We start from the raw sequence: 18,403 nt of genomic DNA on the forward strand, positions 1-18,403 counted from the left end.
ACAGCTCTTTAAAATATATTATTGTAATAGGTTTTTTAAATTTCAGGGTATGCTGTTATTAGTTCTGTCTATATACGTATTAGATATACAGAACACATTTTTAAATATCAGAGAATATAAAGTGATAGATAATATTGTCATTGGTATTAAGCTAGCATTATAGTATTGACTGCACCCAAAAAAAACCTGAATTTCAGATTGACTTTAATCCATCATCTGTAATTATTGGTTGCAAAAAAAAATAAATAAAAAAATTCTATTTAAGGTTGCTGGCTGTGATGTTAGACAGAATGCAAAACCTACCCACAGAAAATATTTCTTTTACATTTTTTAAACTGAATGGATTCTATTCCTTAGGTGAATGGCGACACTTTCTATTCATTCCATATTTCCTCATGCTTTTATTGTCTACCACCTCAAACTCCATTCTAATATATTTAATTATTTCTCAGAGATCTCTACACTCCCCGATGTTTGTGTTAATTGGTCTAATGGCCATTGTGGATCTGTGTTTACCAGTTTTTTATGTACCAAGCATGTTGTTCAGTTTTTTATTTGACTGGAATCAGATTTCACTCATTGGTTGTTTAATACAAATGTTTTGTATTCAATATTTTGGTGCATATCAATCAACTTTTCTGTTGTGGATGGCTCTGGATTGCTTCTTTGCTATATGCAGACCACTTTCTTATCACAAACAGATGCGGATGTCCAACTTTTTGAAGTTCGTTATTGTGCCAGTTATTAGAAATCTGCTTTTAAATATCATATTGGTGGCTTTGGCTGGAAAATTAAATTTTTGTATGAACAATGAGATAGATCACTGCTTTTGTGAACACATGGGGCTGGTTCAGTTGGCGTGTGGAAATACTTCTATTAATAACTTACTAGGACTAACATTTGCTTTTCTAATACCAGCTACAGATTTTGTTTTTATTGCTGTATCATATATAATAATATTTGTCTCTGTCATGAAATCAGGGAAATTCAGCATGAAGGCTATCAACACTTGCACAACACATATAATTGTTATGACAAGTGGTTTAATATTTGTGTTTTTGGCTTTTTTGTCATACAGAATTAGAAATAGTCTTTCTACCAACAGCCGTGTTTTTATAAGTACAATGTACACACTTTTTCCAAGCTTTTTTAATCCAACTATTTATGGAATCAGAACAAAAGAAATAAGAAAACAGTTTTTAAAATTATTTAGACTTATGACAGTCTTACCACAGTAAAGCATTGATAAAAGCTATAGCATTTTAATCAAATTTGTTCAGTACTCACAGTAAAAGCTGTGTAATTAGCCATGACTTGTATCTATGTTTAAACATTTCTTTGAAATTATGTTATCTTGCAGATGTTCTTTTCAAAGTAATTAAAAATGAATTAACAGATGTTTAATTTAAACTGTGTTGGTCATGTCTTTGAGTCATTTAATGCATAAAACAAGTGTAATTTACAAATACATTGAAATAAATGCACAATCATGCCAGTAATAAACCCTAAACATCAAAACACAAAAAAAAAGTCACACAAATGTTTCAAGAAATCAAAATATCTATGATAAAGCTATTTAGATCTAATCTGTGTACAAATGCTATATCGCAAGCTTGACTACATAGCTAAATCTATGTAGTCATATATAGTCATTGCATATCTTCACAACTATATGTGGTATTGCAGTATCTGGGTCAAATATGCATATGATTCCCATTTATTTAATACATTAATTCACCAATACATTTTTACTCAATTAAAGTGATATAATGCATTTCATTTAAAATGATAAATACATATAATTAGTTTGCACTTTTGGAAGAATATTAATCCATCCTTCATTCCGCCCTCTGAAGTGAGTAGGATTTGAAAGTCTGAGGCCTCATATGTTATATATGGGAGAAGCCTTGTACATAAAACAAAAATAGAAGATATGTACTGTGATCATTTGAGTTTCGTTCTGAAATGTGGAAAAGGGAAAATAGGAGACTATTCAATGTCCAAAATTATTTTCCAAGGATGGTTCTCACAGTGTCTGTGTACAGTGAAAATGGGTGGAATACAGAGACATAACTAGAGAACAGGATTCGACTCCCAACTAATGGTTTTTTGAGCATCTGAAAGTAGGCATCAACTCTTGTCAAATGCATCTAACTCTCCATTTTCTAATGCCTCCTTGCAGCAAAAAATGTTCACATGTTTATCACATATTATGATTTGAACCCACTGTAAACTGTAGATAATTACCCTATCCTGACTCTATTTATCTATAGCATTTTGTTCTTGGGAAAACAGCATCTCTGTGAACTGTGAACGCTTCTCCTACTAGCCAGGCCATATACAGCATATGAGGTAGGCAGTCACAGAACCAGCTCAGCCAATAGAATTCACTGAGGGAAACGGCCCTGACCATGCCCCAAAACTGTCACATTCACCTTACAAAGTTGAATTGAGCTTCCCCTCCTTGAAAGACCAGCATCCGTCACTGGTCTGTACCCATCGCAACCATGAACTGGAAAAGCCATGACAGACAATGAATGAATGAACTTTGAAGTTGTCAGGATTGCGGGGTGGACTGACGGAGGCGTACGCACACACTAATAACACTGTAAACTTTATTTACAACAAGGATAACAAAGCAAAGAGATAATAGGACTACAAAACAAAGGTGGAGTAAACAAAGAACAGCAGAGATAGACTAGAGTGGGGAAACATCACAGAGGATACGAATGACCAACAACCAGGAAGTGACACATGGGAACTTAAATACCTAACATCGACAAAGGACACCTGGAACAGATGACGCAGGGGCAGGATTATTAATAACACTGACGAGGACACTGACAAGGAGGAGGAACAAAGGCATGACAAGGGCAGAGACATGAACAATAACAAACAGAGCCATGGTGGGGAAAACAGACACGACAGGACAAGGGAGTGACAGATGCCCCCTCCTAAACGCACAACTCCCGGGGCATGTACACCTAGACCCCACAGGAGCTGGTGCAGGAGATAGCATGGAAAACAAGACAGAACAATGAACCAACAGGTGACAGGACTAGACAGGAACATTCACAGGAAATGGAGCTGGAGACTTGACAGAGCAGGAAACAGGTGACTGGACTTGGGACAGGACAGGAGACTGACAAAGGGGAGCAATGGGAGACGAAACTGGAGACCAGACAGGGGACTGAACAAAAGACTGGAAGGGAAATTGAACAATGGACAAGAGACTAGAATGAAACGAACGCTGGACAGGACTAGAAACAGGAGACGGGACTCGGGACAAGACAGAGAACAGAACCGGAGACTGGACTGGAGACAGGGCAGAAGCAGGCACATGTGACTGGATAGAGGACAAGATGGGGTGTGGGACATTCGACTCAATACTGGATGGGGACTGAGACCAGACAGGTGTAGACAACCCGAGACAAGACTGGAGACAGGACAGGATTAGAGACAGAAGACTGGACAGGAGCAGGTGACTGGACAGGGGACAGGACAGGGTGCTGGACATTGGACCGGAAGGGAGACAAGACATGTGACGGGACTAAGGCCGGGTACTGGCACTGGACAGGTGATAGAACTGGGTACTGGGAATGGACAGGGAACTGGACGGGAGCAGAGGCTGGAGACAAGACAGGTGACGGGTCTGAGGCTGGGTACTGGGACAGGACAGGGGACTAGACTGGAGAAGAGACACTGGACAGAAACAGGGACTGTACAGGACTTGGCAGGGGAACAGGGACCAGGACATTTTCGGGAACAGGCACGAACACAGGGACAAAGACAAGAGCAGACACAGGTACAGGGATGTGGAGAGAAACAGGAACCAGGACAGGGACAGACAGGGGAACCAAAACAACTGGGGGGTGCCCAGGACTGGCAAAGGTCTGTGGGGATGTTCGAGAAGCTAGCCTGGGCACAGCTTTAGGGATCGGCCCTGAAGTTCTTGGGGCCAATGTACGGACACGAACTGAAGTGGCCGGGGCCACAGTCACAGGGGCAGAAGTGGCCGGGGCTACAGTCACGGGAGCAGAAACGGCAGAAGCCACTGTCAAGGGAGCAGAAGTGGCAGATGTCACCACTGGAACAGGAGCGGCCGGGTTGGCCAGCCTCGCAGGAACAGAAGCTCAGTGGATCCGTAGCGGCCTGGATCGCCGCTCTAGCTGGATCTGGAGCGGCTTGGATCGCCACCCTCGTTCGATCTGGAGCGGCCTGGATCGTCACCCTCGCTGGAGCCAGAGCGGAGAGTCCTGCAGAGACGTCCTCGGAAACATGGACTTGGGCTGCTCGAAAGGCACGTGCTAGAGCTGTTGAGGGTTTAGGAGGTCTGATGGCCGCACTCTTGAGGGACTTCTTCAACCGTAGATTCCCCTGGAGGTGCGCCTCTGTTAGCCTCACCTCCCATGTCCTGAGGTTTGAGGCTAACAGCCCCTACCCTCAACACCCCCACCCAAAAAATTTTCCCCGGGCCTGAGGGGGTAATCCTCCAGCATTGTCCATAAGCTGCCTCGTCTGTAGTCCTAGACTCGATTATAGCCTGGAATATAGACACTTAGACTTTTGTCAGGATCGCGAGGCAGATTGACAGAGGTGGACACAGTAATAACACTGTAAACTTTATTTACAACAAACATAACAAAACAAAGACATACTAGGACTACAAAACAAAGGTGTACTAAATGAAGAATAGCAGAGATAGACTAGAGTGGGGAAACATCACACGGTAGACGAACAGAGGAAACAAACAGAGGAAACTAATGACCAACAACCAGGAAGTTACACATGGGAACTTAAATACCTAACACCGACAAAGGACACTTGGAACAGATATTGAAGGGGCAGGATTACAACTAACACTGACAAGGACACTGATAAGGAGGAGGAAAAAAGGCGGGACAAGGGCGGAGACATGGACAATAACAAACAGGGCCATGTGCTAAGTGAGCACATGGTGGGGAAAACAGACACGACAGGACAAGGGCGTGACACAAGTTAACTTACTGCATCTCTCTGTTCCCTCAGTTTCTCTCGCAGTGGTTAAAATCTCTTGCTGGTCTCTGATTTCCTTACTTATTCCTTCTTCTTTTATCTTATCTTTACTGGTTTCTTTTACTTTCCCTTTCCTCAAGAACATCTTCATTTTAAAGACACTATCCTTCTTTAGTTCTCTTCCACTATCTGAAAAGGCAATGGAAAAATATATTCAAGAGTCACTGGCACATAGATTTATCTGTCCCTCCACATCTCCTGCTAGTGCAGTATTTTTTGTAGGGTAAAAAGGATGACTGCCTGCTCCTATGTATAAATTATAGCGAGCTTAATAAGATAATAATAATAATAATCACCACTATCCCTTGCCATTGATGAAGTCTGCATTTGAAGCCCTTAAACAGGCTGCGATGTTCACCAAATTGGACCTTGGGAACGCTTATAATTTGGTGCGTATTCATCAGGGGAATGGGTGAAAGACGATCTTCATCAACTCTTCTGGCCACTATGAATACTTAGTAATGTCATTTGGGTTGATGAATGCTCCAGCTGTCTTCAAACAGGTCATCCGTGAGGTCCTGCACAGTGCCTTTTTACTATGCATTTGTCTACCCGGATGGCATTATTATCTTCAGTAAAACCTTGAAGGAGAATGTTAACCATGTCAGTCAAATTCTGCAGTTACTCTTGGAGAACAATCTCTTTGTCAAACTTGAGAAGTCTGAGAGGTACATTTCTTGGGGTTTGTAGTCTCCAATGATTTGTAGTCTAACCATGTATTGAGCCAAATTGAAAGTGGTGGCCAAGCGGCCTCACCCTGGTACCCTCCATTTGGTTCAAAACTTTCTGGGCTTCGCAACGTCTATCTATCATCAGTTTGTCAGTAATATGGGTTCAGTGACTTATCCCCTCATGGCTTTGACTTGCAAGCAGCCAAATCCCCTTTAGATGGACTAATGAAGCCCAGAGAACGTTTGAGGGGATTAAGCACAGGCTAACCACCACTCTTGTCATGCGTCTCTGTGACCATAACCTTTTCTTTGTAGTGGAACTCGATGCCTCAAATACATGGGTGAGTGCTGTCCTGTCACAGCACTACGATTCACACAACAAACTCTACCCCTGTGCATTCTTTTCTCACTGTCTGACCCCTACTGTGCGAATTTATGATGTGGGGAATAGAGAAGTTATGGCTGTCAAAATGGCCATTGAGTAGTGGAGGCACTGGCTAGAGTGGGCCAAACATCCATTTGTAGTCTAATCTTTGCACCACAATGGTGGGAGCAACTCCACCTTGGAGTTTCTGCAAAGGTGATTCTGGTGGCACAACGTGGATAGAGATATCCGGCCGTTTGTGGCAGCACGCGACATGTGTGGTTGTAATAAGGAACCCAGGGTCAAACAATTAGGATTGCTCCACCCTCTCCCTATACCACACTGTCCCTGGTCAAACTTGTCCTTCATTACAGGCCTACCCCAATTCAGGGATTACAGTTATACTAATTATCATGCATAGATTTTCTAAAGCTGTCTGATTTATCCCTCTGCTGAAACTTCACTCAGCCAATGAGGCTGCCCAACTAATTTTCCAACATTTATTATGATACCACGAATACCTGAGAACATGGTGTCAGATAGTGGTGTCCTCAATTATCCAGTCAATTCTGATAGTCTTTTGTTCATCTATGGGGGCTTCTGCTAGATTTCCATCTGCACATCATCCTCACTAACAAAAACATTTTGTTCAGCCCAGTCTCTGGCAGAAAGTTCTGTGGAATGTAAATAAGCTCATTTCAGTCAGTGAAAGTGTAGAGGAAAAGTTCGAGACTTACCCAAATGTGTATCAACTTCCAGCTGTTTCTTTCGTTTGACCTTCCTGCCATCATATTGATACCATTTAATATGTAGTATTTTACCACCCATTTTCAAGGTGCCTTGGTGGTGCACTGGTAAATCGCTGCTCTGCTGACCTCAAGGTTTGTGGTTTCAGTAAATTACAGTAATACAACAAATTCCGTTTTAACTTTCCTTATGACTACTCAAAGCAGAACACACTATAAACAAAATAATAGATAAACAGATAGTAAATAATAATAATAATAATAATAATAATAATAATAATAATAATAATAAATAAAACTATAATTAATAAGTGCGGCACAGTGGTGCAGCAGGTAGTGTCGCAGTCACACAGCTCCAGGGACCTGGAGGTTGTGGGTTCGAGTCCCGCTCAGGGTGACTGTCTGTGAGGAGTTGGTGGGTTTCCTCCAGGTGCTCCGGTTGACTCAAAATGTCCGTGAATGTGAGTGTGTGTCTGTGTTGCCCTGTGAAGGACTGGCGCCCCCTCCAGGATGTATTCCCGCCTTGCGCCCAATGATTCCAGGTAGGCTCTGGACCCACCGCGACCCTGAATTGGATAAGCGGTTACAGATAATGAATGAATGAATTAATAATTATAAAATTAAATATATAAATAAACTCTGCACTCCCACACTACACTGACCTTTCTTGGTATGTAGTATCTGTAGTCGCAGTATGCTTTACAAGCAATAGGTCGGGATGTAAGTGACTATTTAAAAGCAGGGATGGAATACTGAACAGGCTTACCAGGCCCAGGCTCCCAAATGCCCTGGTGCTCTACACAAAAATGCTACTGTAATAAAGGCTTATGTTGGGTTTGTTCATCTCATTTCTAAATGTTGTCTAAACTGTTGTCTGTTTTCTATAGTGAACATATTCCTTTTGTTTAATTTGTATGATGGTATTATTATTTAAAAAAGGAATTTTATATAAAAACGTGCTGCTTAATATTTATTCTTGTAATTGAATTTTTATTATTACTTTAGGGTATAGGTAGGTTTTTATTATTAATCCAGTCACTATAATGCATATATGTTTTCACATTATATTTATAGATGTTTTCACATTTCACAAAATATTTAATGTAAAAAAATAAAAAGTCATAGATAATAATGATAGAAGTGATTGCACCAAAAACAACATAATTTTCAATTGACTTGAATACAACATATATAATTATTTGTTGCAATATAAAAATATATTCTAGTGTAATTGGCAGTAGTGAATGTGGGGGGTTTCACACAAATCCTGGCTTTAAAATGATGTTGGGCAGAATGGAAAACCTTCCCACAGAAAATATTTCTTTTACAGTTTTCAAACTGAATGGTTTCTCTTCTTTGGGTGAATGGCGGCACTTTCTGTTCATTCCATATTTCCTCATGTTTTTATTGTCTACCACCTCAAACTCCATTCTAATATATTTAATTATTTCTCAGAGATCTCTACACTCCCCGATGTGTGTGTTAATTGGTCTAATGGCCATTGTGGATCTGTGTTTACCAGTTTTTTATGTACCAAACCTGTTGTTCAGTTTTTTATTTGACTGGAATCAGATTTCACTCAGTGCTTGTTTAATACAAATGTTTTGTGTTCAATTTTGTGGTGCATATCAGTCTACTTTATTGTTGTGGATGGCCCTGGATCGCTTCTTTGCTATATGCAGACCACTTTCTTATCACAAACAGATGCGGATGTCCAAATTTCTAAAGTTTGTTATTGTGCCAGCAATTAGAAATCTGCTTTTAAATATCATATTGGTGGCTTTGGCTGGAAAATTGAATTTTTGTTTGAAAAACGATATAGATCACTGCGTTTGTGAACACATGGGGCTGGTTCAACTGGCGTGTGGAGATACTTCTATTAATAGCATATTAGGACTGACATTTGCTTTTCTAATAACAGCTACAGATTTTATTTTCATTACTATATCTTACGTAATAATATTTGTCTCTGTCATGAAATCAGGGAAGTTCAGCATGAAGGCTATCAACACTTGCACAACACATATAATTGTTATGACAAGTGGTTTAATATTTGTGTTTTTGGCTTTTTTGTCATACAGAATTAGAAATAGTCTTTCTACCAACAGCCGTGTTTTTATAAGCACAGTGTACACACCTTTTCCAAGCTGTTTTAATCCAATTATTTATGGAATTAGAACAAAAGCAATAAGAACACAGTTTGTAAAATTCTTTAAATTTGTGAAAGTCATACCACAGTAAAGCACTGATAATAGCTGTAGCATTTATTCAGACCTGTTCAGTAAACATATGTTGTTACTCACAGTAAAAGCTGTGTAATTGTTTTTTGTATCAAAATGTAAACACTTCTTGATAATGACAGGCTCTCTTGCAAATGTTCTATGCTTTCAAAGTAATTAAAAGTTATTTGTTTTATCTGTGTGTTAGTGATATCAAGAAGTCATTTCAGCATAGGAGTTCTTTTTCTTTATTTTAATGCTTAAAACATGTTTCTTTTACAAGTACATAGAAACAAGTGTACAACTATAATTCCTGTCAGTAAGAAAAGTCACACAATTATATTCATAAATTACAAATATGTATGATAATTGTATTTACATGTAATCGGAGTACCCATGCTTGATATAGAATATATTGGGATAGATCAGAGTGGGATATGAAGTGAGGCTATAATGTTTACATCGATATTTGGAGTTTTTTAATTGCTCTAAGTCTAGATCTTTACAGAGCCATCCTGTTCTTTCACTATGAGTATGTGCTCTGCTCAGCTTGTCTGCTTTGCACTGCTCACAGCTCCGCCCCCACCTGCGTTCTCTCTCTCACACACACACACAATGGAGGTGAGTAACACAGAGCATGAAGAGGGGTTAGTCTATAAAAGGAACAACATGCTGAAAAGAGGTAGTATCAGAATGTGGGAGTACTACCAGCCTATAACACCACTTACAACAGCAGCACACACTTCAGCTGTTAAACTCAGAGGTGCTGTTGCTACTGTTCTGAAGCTGTTCAACGTCTGCCAACTGAACTAAATCCCTTGAAGCAGATGAAACACACCAGCTTTGTCCATCTTGCTTGGGCCTGGACCTTATTGGCTGTGCTTTAATTTTGCAAGGCATTCACCATAAATGATTATCAGACCTAGAGTCCAGTGGGAGAAACAGGTGCTTGGGACTGTATGCATATGTGTTTACTTGGTGGCATCTGATTTATGCTGGGATGGCACAGTGGCTTGTATGGAAAGCTGAACACCTAAAATGTCTGTCCAATTATCATAGTCAGTTGAACTGCACAGCATGGACAAATAACCCGCACAACTACTGAAGTTCGATATGTTCTCCCTATGTCCCTGTGGGTTTCCTCTGGGTGCTCTGGTTTCCTCTCATGGTCAAAAAGCACATTGGTAGGTGGAGTGGCTACTGAAGTGTGTCCATAGTTGTGAGTGAATGTGTGAGTGTGTCTTGCCCTACAAAGGACTGCTGAGCCCTTCAGGGTGTGTTCCTGCCTTGCGCCCAGTGATTTCAGGTAGTATCCAGACCCACGGCGACCCTTAACTGAATAAGCCATTACAGTCAATGAATGAATGGATGAACTGTTAAGGAAACTCAAGTTGTCTCCCCTTCCGCAAGAACATCCTCTTTAGTTTAAAAACACTTTCTTACTTTAGTTATTATTTTCTCTTGTTCTATTCCACTCTCTGAACAAACGTCCCTAAAGTCACAAGCATTTTACCTCATATTAGCTCAGTGAGATAAGCTTTTGCCTGTCACTGAGTCAGTCCCAGTTCAAGCCCCACTAACTGCATTGTCACATTTACCTGCTTTTGAGATTATGATGAGATGAGATGAGACTATGTGGCCATCATCAGACCCATTAGAGTTAAACATCGCCAACATGAATTCAGTGGATAGAGCTGCTGTGCAGCAGGCTATTTCAGCCCAAGGGGCATGCTTGGATAGGGTGACCAGATGTCCTCTTTTACCCGGACAAAAAGACACCCTCTTTTTTAGACTTAAAAAAATGTCCAGGTGGAATTTCACAAACATCCGGGATTTTTTAATTTTTAAATTTTTTTGATGAAAGAGCCACCTCAAAAAATCATGTATCATATTTAACACATTTGGCTTTAATGGGTTAAAAGGTGCTGAAATATAGTGAAAGAAACACATGTGAACATTTATGAAGTTTTCTTTTGTGCTCCAAACTTTGTAGACATGGGTGTTGTCTACACTGTTGTTTAGAGCTTTTTTACATTTTATGTAACATAGCACAAAAAGTAAGGAAATTTGTGTTTGGTAGATTATTTCTTTGTTGTAACATTGTTTCTTGGCAATAAATCTTATACTGTTGGAAAGCGTTTTAATTTCCCTTTTAAATGGTGCCACATTTGTAAGGAACATGCATTTGTGGGATGAGCAGTAGAGCTGAGTATGTGAATTGCACCCATGAAAAATTTGCCAAATCCATTCTGCCAATGTCAAACAGCTTATTCTGCCCCTGATTCGTTTGGTTGACTAGATGATTGAAATTTGTGGAAACAAGACATATTGGCAATTTAACAATTTAACAGGAGCCTCTGTAGCATGTGGAAGAACCATACACATACATACAACAGCCTGGTCACACACATCTGTGGGATGGCATCCCATTCTTCAACCAGCATTTGTCGCAAGTTAGCCAACATGGTTGTACTGATCCCACAACTGTTCAATGGGGTTAAGGTCAGGAGCTGGCAGGCCATCCTCTCCACTCCAAATTCTGATGGTAGTGATATATTGTGTACAACATAAATAAAAACAGAATACGATGATTGCAAAATCCTTTTCAAACTATTTTCAATTGAATACACTACAAAGACAGATATTTAATGTTCAAACAAATAAACTTTATAGTTTTTTTTGCAAATATTCAGAATTGTTCAGCACTGCTGTTTTACAGCAGACATGAGCTTCTGGACATCAAAACTCAGATCTCCAACAGTTTTATCACCAATCTCCGACTCATTCCAGAGATCTCCAGAAAACCGGAGGCTACACACTCTTCCCGGCTGGGCGGAAGTGCACGCAGATGGCGTCGAGAACAGCGGGGTAGATGCGGAGGGCTACGAGCAAAGCTAAAGCTTACACCACACCGGCTGCCTTTACCCAGCATTTTCCTCACCAATGTCTGTTCTCTGGCTAACAAAATGGATGAGATACAGCACTTGATCACCAGCTACCACCACCAGGATTATGGACTCAAACGTCATGATTTTCACTGAAACATGGCTAAACAACAACTGCCTGGACAATGTAATTGAGTTAGCAGGACGTCATACACACCGAGCTGACAGGATAGCAGAGGACTCCGGCAAGACCAGAGATGGAGGTTTGTGCATTTATATTAAAAAAGCTTGGTGCACAGACTATGCTACTACCGAGAGGCATTGCTCACCTAATGTGGAATTTATAATGGTCAAATGCAGACCTTATTATCTCCCCAGAGAACTCACTTCCATTCCTTCTAACTGCAGTGTATATCCCCCCACCAGGATGCTAATGCTAAGCTGGCTATGAAAGAACTTTATGCAGCCATTAGCAAACATCAGATCAAACACCCTGAGGCTGATTTTATTGTTGCTGGTGACTTCAACCATGCCAACTTGAAGGCAGTCCTCCCCAGATTCCACCAATATGTCTCCTGCCACACCAGAGGAGACAAGATTCTGGACCATGTTTATTCCAACCTGGCTGGAGCATACAAAGCAACACCCCTCCCCCACATTGGACAATCTGACCATCTCTCCCTTTTCCTCACACATTGGTACTTACCACTCATCCAACGTGTAAAACCCATCGTAAGGACAATTAAAGTTTGGCCAGAGGGGATAGGTGCTGTGCTCCAGGACCGGTTTAGGAACACTGATTGGAATATGTTCACTCATACAAACTTAGATCAGTACGCCTCATCTGTACTGAACCACATCTCCACCACTATAGACAGTGTCACCACCCAGAAACAGATCACCATGTACCCCAACCAAAAGCCTTGGATGAATCGGGATGTCCGTCTCCTGCTGAAGGCCCGCAACTTAGTTTTTAGGTTGGGGGATGCACAGGCCTACAATATAGCCAGGTCTGAGCTGAAGAGGGGCATCAAAAAGGCCAAACACCACTACAAGGGGAAGGTAGAAGAACACTTCTCCAACTCCCGACATATGTGGCAAGGACTCCAGATCATCACAGACTACAGGTCTACCAACCCTTCCCCCAATTCCTCTGATGTCTCCTTCCTCAATGAGCTTAACAATTTCTATGCTCGTTTTGAGAGAGGGAACCCAACAACTGCAACCAAGGCAGATGTGTCTGCAGACCACCAACCACTGACTCTTTTTCCCACCGATGTAAGAGTGGCGCTGAGCAGTATCAAAGTCCATAAGGCTGCGGGCCCTGATGGCATACCTGGAGGTGTTCTCAGAGCGTGTTCTGGAGAGCTGTCAGGAGTACTGACGGACATATTCAACCTGTCCTTGGCCCGTACTGTGGTGCCGAGCTGCTTCAAAACCACCTCCATCATCCCGATACCCTAAAACTACAACCCATCAAGACTTAACGATTACCGCTCAGTAGCCCTCACCCCCATCATCACAAAGTGCTTTGAGAGGCTGGTCCTAGCACACCTCAAATCCTGTCTTCCCCCCACCCTGGACCCCCACCAATTTGCATACCGACCGAATAGAAGCACAGAGAATGCAGTCACTATAGCACTGCACTCTGTCCTCTCACACCTGGACAATAAAAACACCTCTGTCAGGATGCAGTTCATAGACTTCAGTTCAGCATTCAACACTGTCATCCCCTCAAAACTTATCACAAAACTCACAGACTTAGGCATAAGTTCCCTCATGTGCAACTGGTTACTGGACTTCCTGACCAACCAACCTCAACATGTCCGGTTGGATAACCACTGCTCATCTAGGATTACTATAAACACCGGTGAACCACAAGGCTGTGTCATGAGTCCCTTCCTCTATTCCCTCTTTACCCATGACTGCAAACCTGTTGCTGGCTCCAACATCATCATTAAGTTTGCAGATGACACCACAGTGATCGGCCTCATCAAAGATAATGATGAGACCGCCTATAGGAAGAAGGTGGATCATCTGGCTGAGTGGTGCGACAATAACAATCTTCTGCTCAACACTGATAAGACTAAGAAGCTCATCGTGGACTTCAGAAGGAATGCTGATCCACATCCACCCATTCACATCAAGGGGACGGCAGTGGAGCATGTGAACAGCTACAAATTCCTAGGTGTCTATATCTCAGAGGATCTCACCTGGACGACCGGCTGCTCCAAGCTGATCAAGAAAGCTCACCAGTGCCTCTTTTTTTCTGAGGACTCTGAGGAAGGACCACCTGTCCTCAGACATCCTGGTGAATTTTTATCGCTGCACTATTGAGAGCATTTTGACCAACTGCATCACAGTATGGTACGGGTGCTCCTCTGCCTCAGACCAAGTGAAAGCCACCCAACGCATCATCGGAGCACCACTTCCTGCCATAGAGGACATCTATAGGAAGAGATGTCTGAAAAGGACTGGGAAAATCATCAAAGATCCCAGTCATCCAGCATACAGACTGTTCACCCTCCTGCCCTCTGGGAGGTGCTACAGGAGCCTTTGGACTAAGACCACCAGGTACCAGAAACACTTCTTTCCCACAGCTGTCACACTCCTGAAATCTGCCTCCCGATACCCGAACAATAATGATGAACGGTATCCTAACACACGGTAATAACACATGGACTTAAACAGCACTTACCGGCTCTCTCATCTGTTGTATATATTGCCCACTATTGTACATACTGTACAAATAACCTACATTGTTCATAAGTACACATTTATATATTATTTATTATACTCTCTGTTTATACACCTTCACATTCATATTTATAACCTGTTCATAGTCTGCACATTCATAACCTGTACATACTTATATTTATTCACACCATACCCAAACAATTTACTGTACAAACCGGATTCCAAAACTGTTGGGACACTAAACAAATTGTGAATAAAAACTGAATGCAATGATGTGGAGATGGCAAATGTCAATATTGTATTCGTAATAGAACATAGATGACAGATCAAAAGTTTAATCTGAGTAAATGTAACATTTTAAAAGAAAAATATGTTGATTCAAAATTTCACAGTGTCAAAATTCTCCAAAAAGTTGGGACAAGTAGCAATAAGTGGCTGGAAAAAGGAAATTGAGCGTATAACGAACAGCTGGAAGACCAATTAACACTAACTAGGTCAATTGACAACATGATTGGGTATAAAAAGAACTTCTCAGAGTGTCAGTGTCTCTCTGAAACCAAGTGTTAGGGGCGCGGGGTGCGGACTGACGGAGGCGGACGCAAACGCTTACAACACAGACTTTATTTACGAGAACTTAACAAAACAAACATAAACGAACTTGAGGGCAAACACTAAGAACGGGAACCAGAAACACCAGGACTAAGGACGAGAATCGGAAACCAACAGTATGGAGAACAACATGGGAACAATGCACACGAAACAAGGAGCATTACAAACCATACGAAGAATAATGAACACGGAACAAAGAACAAGGCGAACGAAACAAGGAACAACTGACTTAGCAAAGAACAAATGAACGAAACAAGTAACAATGAACGACACCAGGAAGTGAGGGAAGGGGACTTAAATACAATAACAAACAAGAAACACCTGAAGACAATAACGAGGGTGACGTAAAAGAGGCGGAGACGAAGGCAGAGACAAAGGCGGAGACATGGACAATAACAAAACAAAGCCATGTGCTGAGAAAACGGACCAGACGAGACGAGGGTGTGACAGATGCCCCCTCCTGAACGCGCAACTCCCGGGGCGCATAACCTAGACCCCCCAGAAGCTGGCGCAGGAGTAATAATAAAGTAAATAATAAAAATTCAATTACAAGAATAAATATTAAGCAGCACTTTTTTTATATAAAATTCCTCTTTAAATAATAATACCATCATACAAATTAAATGTATGTACAGGTTATGAATGTGCAGACTATGAACAGGTTATAAATATGAATGTGAAGGTGTATAAACAGAGAGTATAATAAATAATATATAAGTGTGTACTTATGAACAATGTTCATCATTAAAATGATGAAATCCCTAAATTCTTTGCAATTGTATGTTGAGAAACATTGTTCTTAAACTGTTGGATGATTTGCTCACACAGTTGTTCACAAATTGAAAGTCCTTGCTTGTGAACGACTTAGCCTTTCGGGGATGCTCCCTTCATACCCAGTCATGACATTCACCTTCCAATTAACCTGTTCATCTGTGGAATGTTCCAAACAGGTGTTTTTTGAGCATTCCTCAACTTTCCCAGTCTTTTTTTGCCCCTGTCCTAACTCCTTTGGAATGTGTTGCAGGCCTCAAATATAAAATGAGTGAATATTTGCAAAAAAAAAAAAATAATAATAAGTTTATCCGTTTGAACATTAAATATGGTGTCTTTGTAGTGTATTCAATTAAAAATAGGTTGAAAAGGATTTGCAAATCATCATATTCTGTTTTTATTTAGATTTTACAAAACATCCCAACTTCATTGGAATTAGGGTTGTGTTTAATTACAGGAGACACTCCTTTAATATATCAGGGACCACAACCAGTGGAAAAACTCCAGGAGCATTGCTTTGTCTGATCCACTTATCAGCATATCACACATTAACAAATCACCATATCAGGGTCACTGCAGCGCTGAGAATGCTCCACCACCCAAAATATTCCTGCTCTCTGGTGGTCATTAAAATTGAAGCACTGTCGGCAATGGGTTAACAATATATATGGGGCAACAGATGGACTACAATATGTAATTGTAGAACTACAAAGTGCAGCAATATGATCATTTGAGGTAATAAAATAGACAATGAGTGGAGAAGGGTGGTGTAGGTGTGTAGCTAATCTGTAAAAGGCCTGTAGGAATACACCACAAAAGCCTTTAGGAATACAGCATTGCCCTATGAGAATGAAGCTGGTTCTATATAGAAGCAGAAACAAATGTCAAGTTTTAATCAACAAAAAGGGTGATTTGTGACATTCAAAAAGCAATAATTCAGTTCTGTTTTCTATAGTGAACTTTTGTTAAATTTATATGATTATACTATTGTTTAGAGAGGAATTTATAAAATGTAAGTGTATTGAAATGTAATGCTTAAAGTGCTGCTTAAAATATATACTTACTTCAGGGTATAGGTAAGTTTTTATTATTAGTTCTGTCTCTATAATGAATATATGTATTAGATGTACATATTAAAACATTTGATATAAAAAAATAGAAAGCCATAGATAATAATGCCATTGGCTTTCAGCTAGAACTATAGAAGTGGTTGCACCAAAAACAATATCATTTTCAATTGACTTGAATACAACATATATAATTATTTGTTGCAATATAAAAATATATTCTAGTGTAATTGGCAGTGGTGAATGTGGGGGGTTGCACATAAATCCTGGCTTTAACATGATGTTGGGCAGAATGGAAAACCTACCCACAGAAAATATTTCTTTTACAGTTTTCAAACTGACTGGTTTCTCTTCTTTGGGTGAATGGCGGCACTTTCTGTTCATTCCATATTTCCTCATGTTTTTATTGTCTACCACCTCAAACTCCATTCTAATATATTTAATTATTTCTCAGAGATCTCTACACTCCCCAATGTGTGTGTTAATTGGTCTAATGGCCATTGTGGATCTGTGTTTACCAGTTTTTTATGTACCAAACATGTTGTTCAGTTTTTTATTTGACTGGAATCAGATTTCACTCAGTGCTTGTTTAATACAAATGTTTTGTGTTCAATTTTGTGGTGCATATCAGTCTACTTTATTGTTGTGGATGGCCCTGGATCGCTTCTTTGCTATATGCAGACCACTTTCTTATCACAAACAGATGCGGATGTCCAACTTTTTAAAGTTTGTTATTGTGCCAGCAATTAGAAATCTGCTTTTAAATATCATATTGGTGGCTTTGGCTGGAAAATTGAATTTTTGTTTGAAAAACGATATAGATCACTGCTTTTGTGAACACATGGGGCTGGTTCAACTGGCGTGTGGAGATACTTCAATTAATAGCATATTAGGACTGACATTTGCTTTTCTAATAACAGCTACAGATTTTGTTTTAGTTGCTGTTTCGTATGTAATAATATTTGTCTCTGTCATGAAATCAGGGAAGTTCAGCATGAAGACTATCAACACTTGCACAACACATATAATTGTTATTACAAGTGGTTTAATATTTGTGTTTTTGGCTTTTTTGTCATACAGAATTAGAAATAGTCTTTCTACCAACAGCCGTGTTTTTATAAGCACAGTGTACACACTTTTTCCAAGCTGTTTTAATCCAATTATTTATGGAATCAGAACAAAAGAAATAAGAACACAGTTTGTAAAATTCTTTAAATTTGTGAAAGTCATACCACAGTAAAGCACTGATAATAGCTGTAGCATTTATTCAGACCTGTTCAGTAAACATATGTTGTTACTCACAGTAAAAGCTGTGTAAT

The 18,403-nt window shown here is 40.3% G+C and overlaps 3 protein-coding genes across 3 annotated transcripts; all 3 read left to right on the forward strand.

The window, feature by feature from the left end:
* Positions 1-281: 281 nt before the first annotated feature.
* LOC136665975 (olfactory receptor 52K1-like) lies at positions 282-1,238 on the forward strand. Its single transcript, XM_066643891.1, has one exon. It carries the CDS (start codon positions 291-293, stop codon positions 1,236-1,238), a length of 948 nt encoding a protein of 315 aa, XP_066499988.1. The 5' UTR covers positions 282-290.
* Positions 1,239-8,114: 6,876 nt separating this feature from the next.
* Positions 8,115-9,077, forward strand: LOC136666935 (olfactory receptor 52A5-like). The gene has a single exon (XM_066644982.1). The coding sequence runs from the start codon at positions 8,115-8,117 to the stop codon at positions 9,075-9,077; it is 963 nt and encodes a 320-aa protein (XP_066501079.1).
* Positions 9,078-17,361: 8,284 nt separating this feature from the next.
* LOC136665591 (olfactory receptor 52K1-like) lies at positions 17,362-18,324 on the forward strand. Its single transcript, XM_066643244.1, has one exon. The coding sequence runs from the start codon at positions 17,362-17,364 to the stop codon at positions 18,322-18,324; it is 963 nt and encodes a 320-aa protein (XP_066499341.1).
* The last annotated feature ends 79 nt before the right edge of the window (positions 18,325-18,403 follow it).

This window comes from Hoplias malabaricus, chromosome 1, assembly GCF_029633855.1.
Source record: "Hoplias malabaricus isolate fHopMal1 chromosome 1, fHopMal1.hap1, whole genome shotgun sequence".
Lineage (NCBI taxonomy): Eukaryota > Metazoa > Chordata > Actinopteri > Characiformes > Erythrinidae > Hoplias > Hoplias malabaricus.